General features: G+C 43.9%; 1 protein-coding gene across 2 annotated transcripts in view; it reads left to right on the forward strand.

The window, feature by feature from the left end:
• Nucleotides 1-23738, forward strand: part of LOC126354403 (protein scarlet-like) — a 188627-nt gene that overhangs the window by 126127 nt on the left and 38762 nt on the right. For both annotated transcript variants that reach the window (XR_007565320.1, XM_050004014.1), the window contains exons 12-13: nucleotides 8810-8915; nucleotides 19859-19959. Coding sequence is in view for 1 of the 2 variants with exons in the window: in XM_050004014.1 (XP_049859971.1) it covers nucleotides 8810-8915; nucleotides 19859-19959 (207 nt within the window). In the remaining variant the exon portion in view is untranslated. The remainder of the gene's footprint in view (nucleotides 1-8809; nucleotides 8916-19858; nucleotides 19960-23738) is intronic.

A 23738-nucleotide genomic window follows, 5' to 3' on the forward strand; every position in this document is an offset into this window, starting at 1 on the left:
AGATATGATGTGGAGCCCAGGAAAGGCGCAGCAGACGATGTCGTGCTGTTATCAGAGGCACTCGCGTCGGTTGTCTGCTGCCGTAGTCCACTAACGCCAAATTTCGCTGTACTGTGCCAACGGACACATTCGTCGTACATCCCACATTGATTTCAGCTGTTATTTTACGCAGTGTTACTTGTGTGCTAGCTCTAACAACTCTACCCAGATGCCACTATTCTGGTATTGTGGGAACCCTCTTGACACTGTCGAACTCGGAATACTGAATTCCGAAACTGAATGTACCATGCGTCTTGCTCCAACCACCATTCCGTGTTAAAAGTCTGTTAATTCCCGTGGTGCGGCCTTAGTCCCGTCGAAAATATTTTGACATGAATCAGCTGAGTGCAAATGGCTGCTTCGCCGGTGTGCTGCCCTTTTATACGTAGTGTAAGCGATACTACGGCCATCTGTATATGTGCACATCGCTAGCCCATGACTCCTGTTATTGAGCCGTGTGCTTCGATCAATGGTATTCCCGCCGCCGGTATGGGTCATCTTTCCGGTGGTGTGCGCAGAACACGCGGTGGCGCCACCTACCGGGGACGATCTGGGAGAGAGCGGAAAGCTATAGCAACTAGCGCCTAGCAGTAACGTAGTTTGCCACGTCCGTCGGACAGTACTGGTGCCGTGCGAGGCAGCAGGAAGAGCACATGCAAAAGGCTCTGTTTACCTGCGTGGCGGCGCCGTTTGAACTATCGCCAGCGTGAAAGCAGTCACGTTACTGGGAAGCCGTTGGTGTATTTCCCTTGCTATTTGTGTTCTGGCACAGGGATCTGCGGCGGCTGGCTTTATCAAACACGCAATTGTAGATACCCACTAGTTCTGGGATTTTTCGTGTCTATTCGTGACTGTTGCTGATCTCGTTTCAAGGTCCATGCCAGCATGTATTGTAAACAGCTTAGTGAGCGGGCGTCCGCTTCTGGGCGTAGTTTGTTCAATCCCAGGAGGTTGCTTTGTCACATGAAATCTTATGTTTTACATCCTACACTGTAGGATGCCTGCCATTTAAGTAGGTTGTGTGCAAAAAATGTTCAAATGTGTGTGAAATCTTATGGGACTTAACTGCTAACGTCATCAGTCCCTAAGCTTACACACTACTTAACCTAAATTATCCTAAGGACAAACACACACACCCATGCCCGAGGGATAACTCGAACCTCCGCCGGGATCAGCCGCACAGTCGATGACTGCAGCGCCTGAGACCGCTCGGCTAATCGCTCGCGGCTCGGTTGTGAGCCATGGTATCTGATTTGCTGTTGCCTGTACTCTGAATTACTTTGGTAACACCAACCACTGCAGTAACGAAAGACTACAGTTTCTCGTTAAAGTATAGTAAATTCTTCTTCAGCTTGATCACAGTTTTGGGTAAATAATTTTAACTCATTTCACTAAATCTGTATTATGCCATAAGTGCCGTGATTTATGAATGTTTCAATTTTGAAGTAACTTGCTCTCATCTAAATGGTAAATTTAGAGATGTGTGGTAATTTTAAAAATGTGTTGATAGTTTTATTTGTTGAATCTTCCTGGCAGATTAAAACTGTGTGCCGGACCGATACTCGAACTCGGGACCTTTGCCTATCGCGGGCAAGTGCTCTACCAACTGAGCTACCCAAGCACGACACACGCCCCTTCCTCACAGCTCTACTTCTGCCAGTATCTCGTCTCCTACCTTCCAAACTTTTCGCAGGAGAACTTCTGTAAGATTTGTAAGGTAGGAGACGAGATACCGGCAGAAGTAGAGCTGTGAGGCAGGGGCGTGAGTCGTGCTTGGGTAGCTGAGTTGCTAGAGATCTTGCCCGCGAATGGCAAAGGTCCCAAGTTCGAGTCTGGGTCCGGCACACAGTTTTAATCTGCCAGGAAGTTTCATGTCAGCGCACACTCCGCTGCAGAGTGAAAATCTCATTCTGGTTTTATTTGTTATTTGTCTTGTTTAAATGTGCCAAATAAATGTTCAGTGCAACTGTCGATGGTAATTGCCTGATGTGTCACTTGGTTCAGTCCTACCACCCCACATCCTATTGTGCTGTGCTGGAGTTGTTGTGTGAAAGGTTGAATTCCATTCTGTGCTGACACATCAGTTATCTCACTGTAAGCAGCTGCTATGATTTTTATACATCCACAACAGTTGCCGCTGATATGTCTGCGTGAGCTGGTGCGCTAGTCCAAAGAAACAATATCGGGCGCGGACACACGTCAATAAGACTACTGAAATAACTGCAAGTGTCTGTGACCACATCTCTGATTTACTCAGTAACACAAGTACTCGACATTCGTTGGGCAAATAGAAATAGCCTATGTCAGTGTCCCGTTCACAGTCTAAGAATTAGGTTAGCGTATACGTTCGTAACGAATTTCCATAGGCTTAATAAACACAACACATACATTTAGGAGAGACTTTAGTCATCAGTAATATAATCTCCTTCACTATTTACAAGTCTGCCAGCGCTGTGGTAACTTTTCTGTTCCGCGGCTGTACAAGACAGGTGCCTTTGAGGCGAAGAACTCGTCGAACCATGAAACGTCCTGGCAGATTAATACTGTGTGCCGCACCGAGACTCGAACTCGGGAACTTTGCCTTTAGCGGGGAAGTGCTCATGTCAGCTCACACTGCGCTGCAGAGTGAAAATGTTATTCTGGAAACATCCCCCAGGCTGTGGCTAAGCCATGTCTCCACTGTATCCTTTCTTTCAGGAGTGCTAGTTATGCAGGTTCGCAGGACAGCTTCTGTAAAGTTTGGAAGATAGGAGACGAGGTACCGGCAGTAGTAAAGCTGTGAGGACGGAGCGTGAGTCGTGCTTGGGTATCTTAGTTGGTAGAACACTTGCCCGCGAAAGGCAAAGGTCCCGAGTTCGAGTATCGGTGAGGCACACAGTTTTAATATGCCAGGAAGTTTCATATCAGCGCACACTCCGCTGCAGAGTGAAAATCTCATTCGTCGAACCATGTTCGGGATGAAACTTCTTTGGAGGTTGTTCGATTGATAGCGGGAACTATTGAAATCTGAGTGAATAAGATGGATACGTAGGGATTTCCCAACCCAACTCTTGTATAGTGTTTTTTTTTTTTTTGTCAGTATAGGAGAATGCAGGCGGGCGTTGTCGCGGAGTAGCATCACTTCACAGTTTTCCTGGCCGTTCTTCTTGGACTGCGTTTGCAAGACGTCTCAGTTGTTGACAGTAAATGTCATCAGTGATGGTTACACCTCGGGAAAGCAATTCGTAGTACACCGCACCGTCGCTACTCAGCCCTATGCGTAACATTACCTTTTATGGATGGGTGCTGATCTTTATAAGGGTATTTTCGTTCTATCTAGGCTTAGCTTTTCCTTTATTTTCTTTATGTTAGCATACAGACACCATTTCTCGTCACCAGTAACGGTACAGAGCAGGAATCGTCAGTGTTGTTCGTGAGGCAATTGATGACAAGTAAGCAGAGATGCACATATGGCCACCTGATGATTTTTATAATTTTGACTTAGAGCATGCGGTACCTGTACGCCCACTATTTGACCCTTCCCTATTGCAGCAAATGTCGCACAATGATGGGATGGTCACAGTTCATCACATTGGCCAGTTCTAGAGTTCACTGTCGTGGCTCACTGTGGATTACTGTGCTTGAACGAACTTCAACGAACCTCGAAAGTTTTGCTATTCGTGAAGAGCCACTAAAGTCAAAACTACCCTATTTAAAATGAGAAAACCATTTTCTTTCCGTGCCCCATGCATTGGCATTAATCCCATACACAACGGACATGTATCTGGGTGTCTCTGCTACTGTCAATCCTCTATTCCACACAAGCGGAAGTGGTTCGGTTTCTCGACTTGGCATTCCATTCTCTAGCGTCCGCAGTTCTATTCACTACCTCCAGATGACAAAATGATACATGCAAACTTAAATAGCAACAATGAACTACAAAAAAATATAAATCGATAAATAAACTCATAGCAACCGGAATACTAATATACAAAACATAGACGCTACGAACTTATGCACTAACCTAATATACACTACTGGCCATTAAAATTGCTACACCACGACGAAGACGTGCTACACACGCGAAATTTCACCAACAGGAAGAAGATGCTGTGATATGCAAATGATTTGTTTCACAGCATGCACACAAGGTTGGCGCCGGTGGCGACACCTACAACGTGCTGACATCAGGAAAGTTTCCAATCGCTTTCTCATACACAAACAGCAGTTGACCGGCCTTGCCTTGTGAAACGTTGTTGTGATGCCTCACGTAAGGAGGAGAAATGCGTACCATCACGTTTCCGACTTTGATAAAGGTCGGATTGTAGCCTATTGCGATTGCGGTTTATCGTACAGCGACATTGCTGTTCGCGTTGGTCGAGATCCAATGACTATTAGCAGAATATGGAATCGGTGGGTTCAGGAGGGTGCCGTGCTTGATCCTAACGGCCTCTTATCACTAGCAGTCGAGATTACAGGCATCTTATGCGCACGGCTGTAACGGATCGTGCAGCCACGACTCGATCCCTGAGTCCACAGATGGGGACGTTTACAAGACAACAACCATCTGCACAAACAGTTCGACGACGTTTGCAGCAGCATGGGCTATCAGCTCGGAGACCGTGGCTGCGGCTACCCTTGACGCTGCATCACAAACAGGAGCGCCCGCGATGGTGTACTCAACAACGAACCTGGGTGCACGAAAGGCAAAATGTCATGTTTTCGGATGAAACCAGGTTCTGTTTATAGCATCATGATAGTCGCATCCGTGTTTGCCGACATCGCGGTGAACGCACATTGGAAGCGTGTTTTCGTCATCGCGATACTGGCGTATTACCCGGCGTTATGGTATGAGGTGCCATTGGTTACACGTCTCCGTTACCTGTTGTTGGCATTGACGCCACTTTGAACAGTGGACATTACATTTCAGGTGCGTTACGACCCGAGGTTCTCCCCTTCATTCGATCCCTGCGAAAACCTACATTTCAGTAGGGTAATACACGACCGCATGTTGCATATCCTCTACGTGCCTTTTTGGACACAGAAAATGTTCGACTGCTGTCCTGGCCAGCACATTCTCCAGATGTCTCACCAACTGAAAGCGTGTCGTCAATGGTGGCCGAGCAACTGGCTCGTCACAATGCGCCAGTCACTTCTCGTAATGAACTGTGGTATCGTGTTGAAGCTTCATGGGCAGCTGTACCAGTACACGCCCTCCATGCTCTATTTGACTCAATGCCCAGGCGTATCAAGGCCGTTATTACGGCCAGAGGTGGTTGTTGTGGGTACTGATTTCTCACGAGCTATGCACCCACATTGCGGGAAAATGTAATCACCTGTCAGTTCTAGTATAATATATCTGTCCAATAAATACCCGTTTATCACTTCAATTCTTCTTGGTGTAGCAATTTTATTGTCCAGTAGTGTACGTATCCGTGAATGTGATAATACTCTTCGTGGCATAGACACTGTTCTGTGGTGATGTCTTACCTTTTTACGAAATTTCAGTCACCAACATTCTCTTCCGAATGCGAAAATATTTTGTTGAGCCCAACCTACATAGGTAGGAATGATCATCAAAATAAAATAAGAGAAATCAGAGCTCGAACAGAAAGGTTTAGGTGTTCGTTTTTCCCGCTCGCTGTTCGGGAGTGGAATAGTAGAGAGATAGTATGATTGTGGTTCGATGAACCCTCTGCCAAGCACTTAAATGTGAATTGCAGAGTAGTCATGTAGATGTAGATGTAGATGTAGATGTTGCCGCTTATCTGCTAATTTGCAGTCCGTCTCGCCGTTGGAGTGCGTGGCGATTCCATCAGCAGACTACCCGATGCTTCCTGATAGGTCAGCTGCGATGTACGAGCTCTATTCAACTGGAACTACCCGTTAAGGCACGGAAAGCGACTTATATCGCGGTCTGCGCAGTGATGTCAAACTGAACACTATTTGTTCCACGTGACTAGTGATGTACAACAGGTCCCATTGTGCTGGCGCCCTTGTCGTCCGCCGCTCTCAGTATTAGCGGTCTCGCTCTGCCTGACGTGTAGGCTGCCCCGTGCAACCTGCGATGTTAGAGGGAAGTCTTGGGTGCAGTTGAGTTGTGGTCGTCGGGTCTGTTTTCTTTTCTTTACTCATCTCTTTCTGAGGTACGCAAGAGAGAGTTGCCTGAGTACTGGATTTAGACTCGTAACTTTTCACAAAAGTAGTGTTGCACGAATAAAGTGTTACAATTTACTTGTCCGTCCTGCCAAACCTGTGTTTCCTCCTATCTGTTCATATGTCAGAGAGCGTACTTCCACTACACTTACGAAAAATTGCCATTATTCACTTCGATATCATTTGGCTTGCAGTGCGCACACAATGGTATTCGCCAGCCAACTGGTGTGCAAGATTTCATTGCTCATCTTTTGAGAATTCCAGTGTGAACTGTACGAGTTCATAAATAAATACAAAACTATATTTTTCAGAATCAATCTACCGAAGACGCCTTTAAGATAAAAGCCGAACAGCGCCTGGAACTTAAATAAAATATTGTGTTACACCAATAAAAGGACGTTGGGAAGCAATAAACCGAATACTTCAAAAAGTGTTGCACCGCCTGAACATTCAGCGAAAGTGTCTCACGGTCACTCATTCTCCCAAGCGGCCGGCCTCACATGAAATCCATTCCCAAAGGAGTAGCTACAGATGTCACGGTCAGTAATTCATGACCACGTTGAGAGATGTTTGAATACGGAAAAATATTTGCCGACGTTTGCGAACAAATTATCCGGCAACAACATGGAACAGCAGATTACAGCCTTTTGAGCTTCGATGGCAGAACCTCCCTGTACAGTGTCTCGCTAAAGAGTGTCATTTTCTGATGAACGTGCGATATATCGTAGGTTACACAGAAACAGAGTGGTTTTCTGGTCTGAGGAAAATTTCCACCATGTGTAAGAGATGGAAAGGAGCATACTTGTGTTATGATATGAGCTAGGAAGTTCAGTTTTTTTTTTCGAAGACTATGGGAATGGAATCTCTTGCTTAAGGATGTTTCAAATGTGGCTGATATTTCATCAAGAAGCGAAAGAATGACGAGTCATGGGTGGCTAGGGCAGGACGCAGGTCCTGCACTCTTTGTACGTCTCACACTTTGAGTCACACGATTTCAGCAGGGGAAGGTGGATCGGTCACGAGTTTGGCTGGCAGCAAGTGGAGATGTCGTAGCCCCTCTTCGCTGTCAAGGGTAACCTGACGGTAGTGGTGTATCTGGACAGAAACTTCGAAGTTCTGAGGGTTTATGTTATGTTACGTTATATTAACCGAGGACCTAGAAACGACGGAGAGGCTCCATCCACGCCGCAGCCGCAGTGGTCCACAACCCCACGACGTCTATCGCAGTCCACTTCAGCCCTCCGCCGCCCCACACCGAACCCAGAGTTACTGTGCGGTTCGGCCCCCGGTGGACTCCCCAGGAAACGCGTCACACCAGACGAGTGTAACCCCTATGTTTGCGTGGTAGAGTAATGGTCGTGTACGCGTACGTGGAGAACTTGTTTGCGCAGCAATCGACGACATAGTGCAGCTGAGGCGGAATAAGCGGAACCAGCCCACATTCGCCGAGGAAGATGGAAAATCGCCTAAAAACCATCCACAGACTGGCCGGTTCACCGGACCTCGATGCAAATCTGCCGTGCGGATTCGTGCCGCGGACTGGTGTTCCTTCCCACCCGGAAAGCAGTTTGAGGGGTTGGTCATCGAAGGCGATAATGCACGTGCTTTCGGCTGGTACCTGCTAACATAAACCCAACTGGGCATGGTTTCTGCCTGTAGAAACTTGTAGCGTGTCGTCGCCGGAACACACATCACACACTGGATGATCTCAGTACGGCCTTTGTGTATGATTGGGACACGACTGAGTAGTACGTTGTGAACAGTGTTCATAGAAGCATTCGTCTATGTTACAATGCATGAGAGCGAGAATCTAAGTAGTGAATGTTACCGAGTAGCAGGTTTTCACCTTCCAGATATTGAAATACGTACCCTTTCAAACAGAGTATGTTTCTGTGTTGTAAGATCTGGCATCGGCATGGAAGGGAGACACAGCCATCTGTATTATTTCTTATAAACTGGAATGGTCTTGATCTGATTATAACTTAATTAAAACCATTGTTCCGGCGGTCTTTTGTTTCTGTTTCAAATTTCAAAATAAAGTCATTAATATACAATTTCGCACCTTATTCTCTCACTTGCTTCACTCTTTTGGTCACACACACACACAACGCTCGCTACAAAACGTGTGTGTGTGTGTGTGTGTGTGTGTGTGTGTGTGTGTGTGTGTGTGTGTGTATCGGGGGGGGGGGGGGGGCAGGGCGGTGGGAGGGTGTAGGAAGTGAGAAGGGGGGGGGGGGGAGTACACGGACTTATCGGACACCTTGTAGATTCCGTCTGAGTTCACACACACTTTCATTCATTGCTTTCGCTACTTAAAACATTTCTGTGAGGTAGTATCTTGAGGCTTCAGTGCAATTGCTAAGTTCTGCCTTATGGCAGTGTGCCAAATCTTGTCTGTAATACACTACCATTAGTTCTGACGTTTTTGATTTCACTTATCGCAGCTTGAAAGCATGGAAACAATTGCTCAAATGCCCCTGGGTTAATGGTTTCCTACCAGTGCGACGATCTGACACCTTATCTTGTCGATGTACGTGCTCTGTTATCAAATCTGCTGGATTTGATGGGACGATCTACTTGTAAGCTTTTTGTTAACACGAAGAGAAAGTAACGCATTGCTTTTGTGCTACTGCAGGCTGCTTCTTCGGTTCGGCTTTCGACTCGGTGTCTACAGCGATGGCGTATCTGGTGCCTTTCGACTACGTCCTCATGATCATGTCTGGGCTCTTCGTGAACCTCAGGTAACAAGAAACATCTCGACATGACTATTATGCATTTTTATTTGATAGCTACTTTTTTATTTCTGTTTAATTTGTCATTATGATGCAGCAGTGCACACAGCTTAACTCTGCACAGAATTCAGTTGATGAAGTTCTGATGACCTTTGGCTGTGTCTGCAACAAATCAACGGTGAGCAACGTAGACCAGTATTCAACATCTACACGAGGAACTACATGACACTTAAAAGTCTCCATATACTTACACTTCAAAGGTTTTGTGTGACATAATGCTATACATTTTAAAAGTGTACATGCTCCCACGCAACAATGCATTTACACTCTGCTAATGTGACAGAACGAGATTGCAAGAAGAATGGTGTGAGGTTGCACAAAGCACACGGTTGTCGATTGCTGGCCATTAAAATTGCAACACTTGGAGGACAGCAAATAATGAAATTCAACCTACTGCGCGTATATAGCATAACAGGACGAATACATGAAGCAGTTTGTGCTGTACTGAGAATGCATGAAATATATTATTTTTGCGTAAAAGTTTTATTAGTGAACTAGCTTAGCGCAAGCTGCTTCGCTCGCGTAGTCTACATGGTCTGCACAGATTTTTTTGGTTTTACTTTAATCAAAATTTTATATTGTTAACAAATTGAAACACCTTCAAAACTTTTCACGCTAATTTAAGCCATAGAAGTATGGTCTTTCCCGAATGTACATTTGACCAAAAAGCGATTCTGGTTGAAGGAGTCCAAGATTTTTGTTAATCATGCCTTCTGCGTTCTTGTAGTGATATTTTCATAGGAACTTTCATTACCTAACACATATTTCTTTGCATCTAACCGAAAAGTGAAGTACAGTTTTTCATAGGTTTAGTTTTTAAAAATTTTTAATAAAATGAAATATTTCATTAACAATTTTCACCAATTTTTCACGCTCTAAGGGGTTGAATTTCCAAAAACAGTGGAACACGTATTTTCTGATTTCTAACAGAGAAGCCAAATATAAATTTTCATATATTTAACTTTGAAAATGATTTCGTAATGAAATAATTTCATGTCTTTTCGTCCCTATTTCCCTCTCTTAGCGGACAGAATTTCCAAGAATACTGAAACAAGTTTCTTTTTATTTCTAACCAAGAAGTCAAATGACAAATTTCATAGATGTAGCCTTAAAAATGCCTTAGTAGTTCTCCAGTAATGAATTACTTTTAAAAAAATTCACCCGTATCTTTCTCCCTTAATGGTTAAATTTCCAAAAATGCTGAGAAACCCATTTTTTTTATTTCTGATTGAGAAACCAAATACCAATTTTCGTAGTTTGTCAAAACTGCCATAATAGCGATATTCTTCGAAAAGACTTTTATCTCTTATTTTAACTCCTTTAGGAGTGGACTTTCGAACAATCATTTCTTAAACGTTACCTACAGTACGAGATCCACGCCCTCTCCAAAATTCAAGTTTCTATCCTTAGCAGTTTCGACTGGGCGATGATGGGTCAGTGAACCAGTGTGGCCGTATTTCATCCCCCGTAGAAGTCGAATTTCCAAAAACAGTGGCACTCGCATTGTTTATTTCTAACTGAGAAAACAAATGAAAATTTTCATAGGTTTAAGATTCAAAACATGTTCATAATGAAAAGTTTCATAAAACGTTTCGTCTCTTATTTCACCCACTTAGGGTTTGAATTTCCAAATACACACACAAACTTATTTTTTTATTTGTAGCCGAGATGTGAAATAGCAATTCTCACAGATGTAGCTTTGAAAATATTTTAGTAGTTCTTTAATAATAATTTATCGTCGAAAAATTTCACCCAATGTATCACCCCCAGAGGGGCTAAATTTCCAAAAATTCTCAAAAATGTATTTCTTAATTTCTGACTGAGAAACCAAATATCAATTTTCATACGTCTAGCTTCAAAACTGCCGTAATAGTGACATATTTTCTAAAACCTCTCATCCCCTATTTTACCCCACTTAGGGAAGGAAGTTCTAAAAATCCCTTATCAAACGATGCCTATATTACCAGATCAATAACCTCGCCAAATTTGAAGTTTCAATTCTTAGCAGTTTGAGATTGACGATGATAAGTCAGCGAGTGAGTCAGTCAATCGGAACATGCATTTTGTATATACGTATAAAGAATATACAGTAGTTAACTGTCTTCTCAAACACACCGCTTTAGAGACGTTCGACTAGTAATTACTTTTATGAAAGTCGTAATGAGGTTAGGTAACAGCTCCAAGAAATTCAAGCAACAGACCGTGCAATACTCTGCAGCAGAAGCGCCGCCCTCTATGAATCGGACCAGAACTCTAGGTGTGGTCTTGTCACAAACTCCTGCTCTGCAGGCAACCCCGCCGACTCTCCTGTAACGCATAGAGCCATTGTGGCCCGTGGCTGCAGCAATGCATAGCTGATTTTGAGGGATACCGAATGCGAAAGTTAATACAGAAAGTTGTTGCCTCTGACTGCAACAACAGCTATAATCAGGCTGGACACAGAGTCGAAGTTGCATGGGACGTACGGGTATCTCAATTCATGCTGCATCAACTCAGGGCCAAAGTTCAGTAGCCACTATCGTGTGAGCGCTTGACACTCTCTCGATACCCCGTGACTACTTGTTTTCATAGAGTGAGAGATTTATGGATCATGCTGTCCAAGGTAACAGTGCAGTGTTCTCTGTATCTAGATAGGTCAGGACAGCATGGTCACGATGCCGTCTTGCTTTCTTTGTTGAAAGATAACGTCAGGGAGACCTCAAAGACAGGACAGCGCTATCGGCCATAACAATTTCAATACCACGTTCGTTCGCCTCACAGGCGCGCATCGATCGACCGTATAGGCAATGCCCGTACAGGCGCAGCTTTTCCATTTCCTGAAATCTGTTTTCTCGCACTCTACACGACTGCCGGCTGTAGAATAGCCGTACTTGTTCGCATTTTGTCTACTAGGAGCGGCGGAGTCGTAGAACCATCAGACATCAGCTATCGGAATTGTGACGAAGAACAGAAAGGGCCTCATTCTAGCGCTCGAATGGCAATTTGAATTTGATGTATATTACCTCTACACGAAACATCAGGCAACCACCAATGAGATTTCTGTATGTTGAAAAGTAGGTCTTACAAGAACAATAAAGCCAAACATAATCATAATCTAACATGTACAAGACTGTCTCAGTCAGCTTTACAGCTGCTACCCCTTTGCAAGAATAACAACGAATTCAAGGAAAATATTTCTTTCACAATTTTCTAATATCTACGTGGAATGTTTTTATTTTGTATAAGGATGTTACCAACCAAAATATATCCCTAGAATAATTTGTAAAAAAAGTTATCATCAACCTGGCAGTTGTAGAAGGAGATATTCGATCATTTCAACCAACACAGGCAACCAGCCGAGGTAGAAATTTTGGTCGGTATTTTCCCACTAAGATACCACACACTGTCAACTAAGTACTGTAAAATTTGCACTCACAAAGCAAAGAAAAAGACTGGAAAGCTGGTAAGAAAAGAAAACAGATGGTGGTACAAAGTTTGCAGTTTTGGACTTCGTGTACCACAATGTTTTCAAGACTACCATTTGGAAGTAAATTATGTATTAATTATATTTAAAAAAATTTTGTCATAAATATTTACTTGTGAAGCTATTTTTTGTTTTTATTTCCACTTGGAATCCTTGTACCAAAATGTAAAACTTTTTCCAGAGGGGAAGGTTTCCCTTGTTTCTGGCAAAGTTAACACACTGGTACTGATGCAAACATACATATTAGCAAGTAAATTTCCTAATCTTTCAACTGTGGGGTGTAAAATGATATGTGTCTCTAAGTTGCTTGGCTACTGTGCAATTTTTCTGTAAATTTACTAGAAAATCTCCAGTTCACCTACGCAGTGAAGAGGAGTGACAACAATGTTGAATGTGTTATGATTTCACAAATGTAAACCGTGTTGTCCAAATTATCTGCTATTCGACCAGAGTTGATCGTGTTTTGCACTCATAGGCACCTCTTACAGTCACTCAATGTGCTAGGCACGCATGACGTGAATGCAATCTATCATCGTTCGCTTTCCTTGGAGTCTACACGCACGGACACTCTACGCAGAACGAGGACTCCTCTGAAAAGACGTCGTGGCGTCACTTCTATGTCCACTGTTGCCAGTGACGCAGCTCTGTCGACGCGCATCTCTCAGCTGCTCCGTCAAGAGGAGCAGCAGCAATGGTCACCTAACAGATAGTCTGTCGTTCTCTAGACGTCGTCCTATTGTCCATGTGACACTTACTTTGCAGCAAACGATCTCATTTCGTATCTCAAGAAACTTGAAATGACTGTACACACAGCTCAGGGAACAATATGTCTGTCCTTTCGAGCGCTAGACGTGTGGGCTGATTGATACCTTGCATGGAGCTGAGTGGTGCCTCCAGCAATCCATTGATTCCATATTTGAATCAAAGCCGTGGGGTGCCAAAAAATTCCAACAACAGTAGTGCAGAGTGACAAAATACACTCGTGGTTTTACAATCGTGTCGCTGTCGAATTCCGACCAGTGCTGGCAGGCGTTCGTTCTGTTTACAGGAAGAGTAAAATTATTTTCTCACGTATAACCAAAATTGAAGTGCAGTATCTGAATGAGAGATAAATTTCGGAACTTTTTCTTGTTTAAACAATGTATTAGCGGCCTTCCATAACTAATGCGGCGTATTTTTTTTCTGAAAACAGGTTGGTTTTATTCACGATTCCAAAACACCATATCATTCCCCATTGTTTTGGATATCAAAGCCTGTTTTCCAACATAATGTCCGTTCAAAAAATGACTCTGAGCACTATGGGACTTAACAGCGGATGTCATCAGTACCCTAGAACTTAGAACTAATTAAACCTAACTAACCTAAGGACACCACACACATCCATGCCCGAGGCAGGATTCGAACCTGCGACCGTAGTGGTCGCGCGGTTCCAGACTGAAGCGCCTAGAACCGCTCGGCCACAGTGGCCGGCTAATCAACGTTCAGTGCGATGGCCTAACGCGACCTTACTGGCAGCGTACCACTCCACTGGTCGACGTCGGAGCCAACGCCTTGCTCCATCAAAAACCTCCCCATCACCGACGCTCTGCTTCCCATGGAGTGCATCCTCTGTTGGGCCAGGCAGATGGAAATCGAAAGGAGAGAGATCCAGGCTATAGGGTGGATGAGGAAGAACAGTCAAATCAAGTTTTGTGAGCTCCTTCCACATGCGCTGAGTTGTGTGAGGCCTTTTTTTGTCATGGAGAAGGAAAAACCCGTTTGAATTTTTCTGCCGGCGAACGCACTGAAGTTCTTTTTTCACAGCCTCACAGCCGGCAGGCACTAGGGAGATCGGAGAGGTTTGCACTATCTTGTTGCGATGTCGATAGCCGCATCGCCCAACGACTTACCGTGCTTTTGTACAATGTCAGGCAGGTATATTCGACTACGTCCCACAACAAATTTCATATTTTTTGAACCGGAATTTGGCGGGAATTTTTTTTTGTATTACTTATTGAGCGCTCCACGTAGATGGCATTACTCTTACTTACATAGTGTGGCTGTACAGCAATGCCAATGATTTGCGTATCCAAGTATATAGCACACGCCACGTCGATCTGACGTTTCTTACACGCCACCTTCATTAACATGTGACTGGCTGTGTCAAAATCACTCTAGTGCCGCCATTATTAATAGAATTGCTCCTCATTTATGCGGTTTCTCGTAATCCACACACCTACATCCGCACTCTATAAACCACTATGAGGAGTATGACAAGCAGTGCTTCCCATTGCACCTATATTAAGGTTTCTCTTGTTCCTTTCGCTTATGGAGCCCGGGAAAAATTAATTTGATCTTGGCATTGCAATCAGCGCAAGAACGGTATGAAGGGAGTTCCATTCCTCACTGGAACTTGGAGTTTTATATTAGTTTTTCGCGGAATAGTTTCCAACTATCTTCTCGTATCTGCCAGCTCTGGTTTCTTCTGCATTTTCATAACGCTATCTCGTGCATCAAAGAAACATGTGAGCATTGGTATTCCATGTATGCGTTCAATATCCCCTGTTAGTAATATTTGGTATGGTTCCAATATATTTGAGCAGTATGCTAGAATGGGTCCCACAAGTGTATCTTACGCAGTATCCCTTGTAGTCATAAAGTACCGCGGATCTACGATCTCTATACATAAGTTTGGAAATGCGTCCTGATTTCCTCGTCGCCGCCACACAGATCGAGAGGTAAGCTCGCGGTTATCGCATGGAGAACCATGCCACGGTGGTAAGCAAAAACGGCTTCAGTATCTATCCTCATATTGCCAATTTCCCTGAACGCGAACCTCAATTACTGAAGTTCCCCAGTAGATGGTCGGCAGCAGAGATCATCTTAGCAGTGTGTACTAACATGTTGAAAAACAGCTTGTGTTTGCACAAGATGGCGAAGGCTATTTGCATACACGTACGTGTCACCTTCAACCTGTCTCACATAGCGGACTAGATCAGGTACTAAAGAAATACCCTCCAGCTGAAGACTGCAATTACTGTGAAAGAGCATGTTGTTGTTGTTGTGGTCTTCAATCCTGAGACTGGTTTGATGCAGCTGTTCTTGCTACTCTATCCTGTGCAAGCTTCTTCATCTCCCAGTACCTGCTGCAGCCTACATCGTTCTGAATTGATTAGTGTATGTGCAAGCTTCTTCATCTCCCAGTACCTGCTGCAGCCTTCATCGTTCTGAATTGATTAGTGTATTCATCTCTTGGTCTCCATCTACGAGTTTTACCCTCCACGCTGCCCTCCAATACTAAACTGGTGATCCCTTGATGCCTCAGTACATGTCCTACCAACCGATCCCTTCTTCTAGTCAATCGTCCATGTTTCACTTCCATACATGGCTACACTAAATAAAAACACTTTCAGAAACTTCAGAAACGACTTCCTGACATTTAAATGTATACTAGATGTTAACAAGTTTTTCTTCTTCAGAAACGCTTTCCTTGCCATTTCCAGTCTACATTTTATATCCTCTCTACTTCGACCATCATCAGTTATTTTGCTCCCCAAATAGCAAAACACCTTTAATACTTTAAGTGTCTCATTTCCTAATCTAATTCACCCGACTTAATTCGAACACATTCCATTACCCTCGTTTTGATTTTGTTGATGTTTATCCTTATACCCTCCTTTCAAGACACAATCCATTCCGTTCAACTGCTCTTCCAAGCACTTTGCTGTGTCTCACAGAATTACAATGTCATCGGAGAACCTCAAAGTTTCTATTTCTTCTCCGTGGATTTTAATACCTACTCTGAATTTTCTTTTGTTTCCTTTATTGCTAGCTCAATATACAGATTGAATAGCATCGAGGAGAGGCTACAAACCTGTCTCAATCCCTTCCCAAACAATGCTTCCCTTTCATGTCCCTCGACTGTTGTAACTGCCATGTGCTTTCAGTGCAAATTGTTTATAGCCTTTCGCTCCCTGTATTTCACTCCTACCACCTTCAGAACTTGAAAGAGAGTATTCCAGTCAACATTGTCAAAAGCTTTCTCTAAATCTAAAAATGCTAGAAACGTAGGTTTGCCTTTCCTTAACTTTTCTTCTAAGATAAGTCATAGGGTCAGTATTGCCTCACGTGTTCCAACATTTCTACGGAATCCAATCTGATCTTCTCCGAGGTCGGCTTTCACCACTTTTTCCATTCGTCTGTAAAGAATTTGCGTTAGTATTTTGCAGCTGTCACTTATTGAACTGATAGTCCGGTAATTTTCACATCTGTCAACACCTGCTTTCTTTGGGATTGGAATTATTATATTCTTCTTGAAGTCTGAGGGTATTTCGCCTGTCTCATACATCTTGCTCACCAGATGGTAGAGTTTTGTCAGGACTGGCTCTCCCAAGGCCGTCAGTAGTTCTAATGGAATGTTGTCCACTCCTGGGGCCTTGTTTCGTCTCAGGTCTTTCATTGCTGTGTCAAACTCTTCACGCAGTATCATATCTCCTATTTCATCTTCATCTACAGCCTCTTCCATTTCCGTAATATTGTCCTGAAGTACATCGCTCTTGTGTAGACCCTCTATATACTCCTTCCACTCTGCTTTCCCTTCTTTGCTTAAAACTGGGTTTCCACTTGAGCATGTATCAAATATGAACTTTCAGGACTCAATTAATGCGAAAGAAAGTTTTGATTAAATTTCTAAGCCGATGCTGTGTCAGACAAAAGTGTAACTTTAGTAGACGAGGATCAGAGCTGACTTTATTAGCCACGATCATTAAACGAGAAAGAACCCCTATAATTCATCGCTCATTTATCCCAGTAACGGAATGGTGAAGTAACACGGCCTCGACAGGGAACAGAGAAATCATTGGTAATCGACAGGGAATCTCAAGTTGATTCCGTATTTCTAGATTTCCGGAAAGATTTTGACACCGTTCCTCACAAGCGACTTCTAATCAATCTGCGGGCCTATGGGTTATCGTCTCAGTTGTGCGACTGGATTCGTGATTTCCTGTCAGGAAGGTCGCAGTTCGTAGTAATAGACGGCAAATCATCGAGTAAAACTGAAGTGATATCAGGTGTTCCCCAGGGAAGCGTCCTGGAACCTCTGCTGTTCCTGATCTATATAAATGACCTGGGTGACAATCTGAGCAGTTCTCAGGTTGTTCGCAGATGATGCTGTAATTTACCGTCTAGTAAGGTCATCCGAAGACCAGTATCTGTTGCAAAGCGATTTAGAAAAGATTGCTGTATGGTGTGGCAGGTGGCAGTTGACGCTAAGTAACGAAAAGTGTGAGGTGTCCACATGAGTTCCAAAAGAAATCCGTTGGAATTCGATTACTCGATAAATAGTACAATTCTCAAGGCTGTCAATTCAACTAAGTACGTGGGTGTTAAAATTACGAACAACTTCAGTTGGAAAGACCACATAGATAATATTGTGGGGAAGGCGAGCCAAAGGTTGCGTTTCATTGGCAGGACACTTAGAAGATGCAATAAGTCCACTAAGGAGACAGCTTACAGTACACTCGTTCGTTCTTTGTTAGAATATTGCTGGGCTGTGTGGGATCCTTACCAGGTGGGATTGACGGAGGACATCGAAAGGGTGCAAAAGAGGGCAGCTCATTTTGTATTATCACGTAATAGGGGAGAGAGTGTGGCAGATATGATACGCGAATTGGAATGGAAGTCATTAAAGCAAAGACGTCTTTCGTCTCGGCGAGATCTATTTACGATATTTCAGTCACCAACTTTTTCTTCCGAATGCAAAAATATTTTGTTGAGCCCAGCCTACATAGGTAGGAATGATCATCAAAATAAAATAAGAGAAATCAGAGCTCGAACAGCAAGGTTTAGGTGTTCGTTTTTCCCGCGCGCTGTTCGGGAGTGGAATAGTAGAGAGATAGTATGATTGTGGTTCGATGAACCCTCTGCCAAGCACTTAAATTTGAATTGCAGAGCAGTCATGTAGATGTAGATGTAATCAGTGTAAAGTGAAGTGATGCGTGCAGATGCGTCGCTCTGTTACCTAGAGGCAACAAGGCCACACAGTAATTGAACACACTCACAAAACAGTGAAGAATGCGCGCCTTGCTTGGATTAGTGCGTACAAAAAACGAAAAATGGAAAGAAGAATAAGAGATTATCGTATTGTCGACGTCGAGGTCATTAGAGATGAAGCGCAAGCTCGGTCTGGGATAGGATGGAGAAGGAAATCACCCCTGTCCTTTCAAAAATGCAATTTAGGGACAGTACGGCAAACATACTACTGAATTGAAATGTGTCACCTGTGTCCCCAGTGTGAATCTGCTCCAGAAACCATTTCGAAAGTTCTTACAGCTAACAAGTTTATAAGCGCAAGACAGTACACCACTGAGCTGTACATTTAGGGCCAACGACCAAATCAATATAAAATGTAATACAATCACTACTTAGGTATAATAGCTGCAATCGAAGTGTGGTAAAAGTATTAACAGTATAAGTATTAGCAGAAATTGTTGAAGTAGGATGTTCGAGGCGGTAATGGCACAACAGTGAATTAACTACGACTGTAGACTAGTTACAATAATGGTGAAGTTGCTGGTTGTAGATGTTCTTCCTGTGAGAAGAACAACAACAGCAGATAAGAAAGCTAAATGGGAAGTCAGGAAAAAGAATGCACTACAATGAAAGTAGATGGTACTTCTTCTGTGACAGAGTGAAGGAATGAAATTACAATGAAATGAATACCCTTAGCTGCATACAGGTGTTGATATAAGTCAACGGGGACAGATGAAAATGTGTGCACCGACCGGGACTCGAACCCAGGATCTCCTGCTTACTTGGCAGACGCTCTATACATCTGAGCCACCGAGAACACATAGTGCGACTGCAGGGACTTACCTCTGGCACGCCGCCCCTGAGGCCCACATTGCCAACTTATCGTCCCGCACTATATTCCTAGTGCACTATATTCCTGCCCCTCATACTCATAACTCGCGCATTCTGATTCCCGAAGAGTTCGGGCTCTGTTTGTGCATCCGCACAGAAGAAGATGGTATCTGTTCTTTCGGACATATCCGAAAGCCGCGAGTAATGAGTATGCTGGGCAGAGGCGCTATGATATAGTGCGGGACAATAAGTTGCGAATGTGGGTCTCACGGGAGGCGTGCCAGAGATAAGTCCCTGCAGTCGCACTATCCTCTGTGTCTTCGGTGGCTCAGATGGATAGGGCGTCTGCCACGTAAGCAGGAGTTCCCACGATTGAGTCCCGGTCGGGGCACACATTTTGAACTGTCCCCGTTGACTTACATTGTAATTTCATTCTAACGAGCTGCATGGTCACCGATAGTATCTGTTCTTTCGGACATGCCAGAAACAACAGCTACCGTCTTCATATATAGAATGTAGGAAGTCTGTTCTAGAAGACAGACGTTCACGTGTGACACGCCCGTTGTGCTGTGGTGTTCTCTGCCCGCAGCACGCTGCCCGTGGCGGTCGAGTGGATGCAGTACCTGTCCTGGCTCATGTACGCCAACGAGGCGCTCTCCGTCGTCCAGTGGGAAGGCGTCACCAACATCAGTAAGTTTTACTATGATTCCGCACACTTTAAGTGCCATAACCTATAACCTACAAATAATTAGAATAACTTCGACAGACTAACAAAAATTCCATTACTTCCTTTGCTGAACGAAATAAAACTTTTTTGGAATTGTGATTGATAGTCTACCATGACACACAACCATGTACAGGGTGGATCACCTAAAACTAGCCCCACAAATATTACGAAAATTAAAAGTGCTATTAATGTGCTCTTTTCATACTGAACAGTGAGGACTATCATGGAAAAATCAATGATATTTTGGTTCCCTCCAATTACAAAAAACTCCAGAAAGATCCGACTAGTAAGATTTTAAGAATGACAAATCAACTGGTGAAAGCGTCTTCATTTAGCTCCGACGATAAGAAGCTGCTTTGTAAAACAGAAGCGTACCCACCTAGACTTTATGGCTTACCCAAAGTTCATAAACCTGGGATTCCGTTGAGGCCCATTGTCAGCGCTATAGGCGGACCAACACACGAGTTAGCTAGACATCTTGCCTCAATGCTGCAGCCTGATGTTGGTAGGACGGACAGTCGTATTAAAAATTCAGCTCATTTCATTGACAAGTTAAAGGAAACAAGCGTGGGACCGGATGATATCTTCGTCAGTTTTGACGTTGTGTCGTTATGTACCATGATTCCGGTAAAAGAAGCTATCTTACGCATAGCGGATATTTTTCCTACCGATATTGTGGCATTATTCCGACACTGCCTCACCACAACCTACTTTCAATACAATAATAACTTTTATGAACAGTCCTGCTGTGGCTAACTTATTTATGGAGACTTTTGAACAACGGGCGTTGCAGACTGCCAGTAAGAGACCATCCAGATGGTATCGCTATGTCGATGATACGTTCGTAGTATGGACACACGGAGCAGAGGAGTTGGATGCCTTCCTGACACATTTAAACAGCATTAATCCGAAAATCCAATTCACCATGGAGACGGAAAGGAATGGGCAATTGAACTTCTTGGATGTGTCTGTGGTTAAACGACGGGACGGAACGTTGGGCGATAAGGCGCATAGGAAGTCCACACATACTGATCGTTATCTACACAAAGAATCAAACCACCACCCTAGACAAAAAACAGGTGTAATGAAAACTTTGGTAGACAGGGCGTACAAACTTTGTAAACCTGTTTATTTAGAAGATGAGATTGAACATCTACGCTCAACTTTCGTGATATAGGTCGAGCACTGCGCTCTAGGCAGAGAATAAGGTGTAACGACGAACAACAGTGGGCCAAGGGCAAAGTTTTTCTTCCGTTCATTAGTAAGGTCACAGACCCAATTGGGAAAGTTTTAGGCAAGTATGGGGTGGATACTATTTTCAGACCCACGAGGAAAATAAACGAATTTTTAAGGTCAGCAAAAGATGCACGACACACTTTGGCTACACCGGGGGTATATAAAATTCCTTGTAGTTGTGGACAGGTCTACATCGGTACCACAAAGAGAAGTGTGATCACCCGTCTTGTTGAACATAAGAGGAATTGCCGCCTGGGTCACACGGATAAATCGGCCGTAGCGGAACATGTTGACCAGGACGGTGATCATGAAATAAAATTCAGCGAGACGAGCGTCATATCAAAAACCTCGCATTATTATGCACGCTTGTATAGAGAGGCTATCGAGATTTATAAACATCGTAATAATTTTAACAGGAAAGACGAAGGTGTTAAACTGGATAAAATTTGGATGTCACCGCAAGAGTGACGATCGATTACTTTCAATCGAGAATGTTGGCGTTATTAGCCGACGCCACGTGATCAACAGTGGCGCCCTCTGTACTGCCTATATAATCAGCGCTTCCTCGAGTTCTCTTCGCAGTTCGCCGCTTTACCTCCGAGGATGTCTCCCGCAGTCGGAGACGAAACGTCAGGAGAGAGTTTTATACTTCGACCACGGCCTATCAGCCCGGAAGTTTTAAGTGAAGACAATACCGGCCGTGAAAGCTTACATTGTATGGACAGAATGGATTGTTAGTCAGCGGCTCTTATGTCAATAAACGGATTGTAACAACACTCAGAAAGTGTATTTTTTGTACAACCATGCACTTTCTAAAACAAAATTCTGCCTACTGACATTGTTGCTGTTGCTGTGGTCTTCAGTCTTGAGACTGGTTTGATGCAGCTCTCAATCTACTCTATCCTGTGCAAGCTTCTTCATCTCCCAATACCTACTGTAACCTACAGCCTTCTGAATCTGTTTAGTGTATTCATCTCTTGGTCTTCCTCTAAGATTTTTACCCTCCACGCTGCCCCCCCAATACTAAATTGGTGATCTCTTGATGCCTCATAACGTGTCCTAGCAACCGATCCCTTCTTCTAGTCAAGTTGTCCACAAACTTCTCTTCTCCCCAATCCTATTCAATACCTCCTCATTAGTTATGTGATCTACCCATCTAATCTTCAACATTCTTCTGTAGAACCACATTTTGAAAGCTTCTATTCTCTTCTTGTCCAAACTATTTATCGTCCACGTTTCACTTCCATACATGCCTACACTCCATACAAATACTGTCAGAAACGACTTCCTGACACTTAAATCTATCTTCAATCTATACTCGATGTTAACAAATTTCTCTTCTTTAGAAACGATTTCTTGCCACTGCCAGTACACATTTTATATCCTCTCTACTTCGACCATCTTCAGTTATTTTGCTCCCCAAATAACAAAACCCCTTTACTACTTTAAGTGCCTCATTTCCGTATCTAATTCCCTCAGCATCACCCGACTTAATTCGACCTCATTCGATTATCCTCGTTTTGCTTTTGTTGATGTTCATCTTATAGTCTCCTCTCAAGACACTATCCATTCCGTTCAACAGCTCTTCCAAGTCCTTTGCTGTCTCTGACAGAAGTACAATGTCATCGGCGAACCCCAAAGTTTTTATTTCTTCTCCATGGATTTTAATACCTACTCCTAATTTTTCTTTTCCTTTATTGGCCACTTGTGCCTGCTAAAGGGTCACATAGTCAGGCCTAGGGAGGCGAGAGTAAGCCAGAGCGTAGTCAGGGGCGAACCGTAGTTCGCATAGTTACCCAAAAGCAGTGTCCGGGAAGACAAAGTAAGTGGCGTCGCAGCACCGGGAAGGGCAGGAGATGTTGACTGCTACAGGGCGCGCAATCTTCATCACAGACGCCCTGTGGCGAGCGGCTGGGTACATCCAATACGGCCACACAGATTCCTCCGCCCTGATTGGTCAGAAGTGGAGGTACCCGCGAGGGCAGCATGGAAATTTCCAGAGCGTGGACTGGTCAGCGTCGCATAGATGGGGTTACTTCGTCAGCACATGAGGGAAGCACATGATCGACACGCTTGCTGACTTGCTGTTGCCAGACCGTGGATGGAAAAATTACAGGCAGTCGACGCTGCCAGCTACGGCTTGAGAAGAAAGTGACTCTTAAAAGTGAATAAAAAGTAAAATAAAATCCCCTACTATCGGGCTACTATCTGGCTCATCCTTACAAAGAACATCAAAAGTGCATACACTAGTTGTGTTGATTCTGACCAGTAACAAGACAATTGACCATCATATGTTATGTTCAAAATGACCACCGCCAGCAGCAGCTTCCAGTCTGCACACGGGCTAGGATTTTAGCGGACACGTCGCAGCAGGCTGCAGTAACTCGTCGTTGCATATCATTGTATGTAATTGGTATGTTCTTTTAGACAGAGTCTTTTAGCTTTCACTACAGAGAAAAGTCTACAGGCATCAGATGCGGTGAACAGGCCGGCCAAGTTACAGGTT

Source organism: Schistocerca gregaria, chromosome 3, assembly GCF_023897955.1.
Source record: "Schistocerca gregaria isolate iqSchGreg1 chromosome 3, iqSchGreg1.2, whole genome shotgun sequence".
Lineage (NCBI taxonomy): Eukaryota > Metazoa > Arthropoda > Insecta > Orthoptera > Acrididae > Schistocerca > Schistocerca gregaria.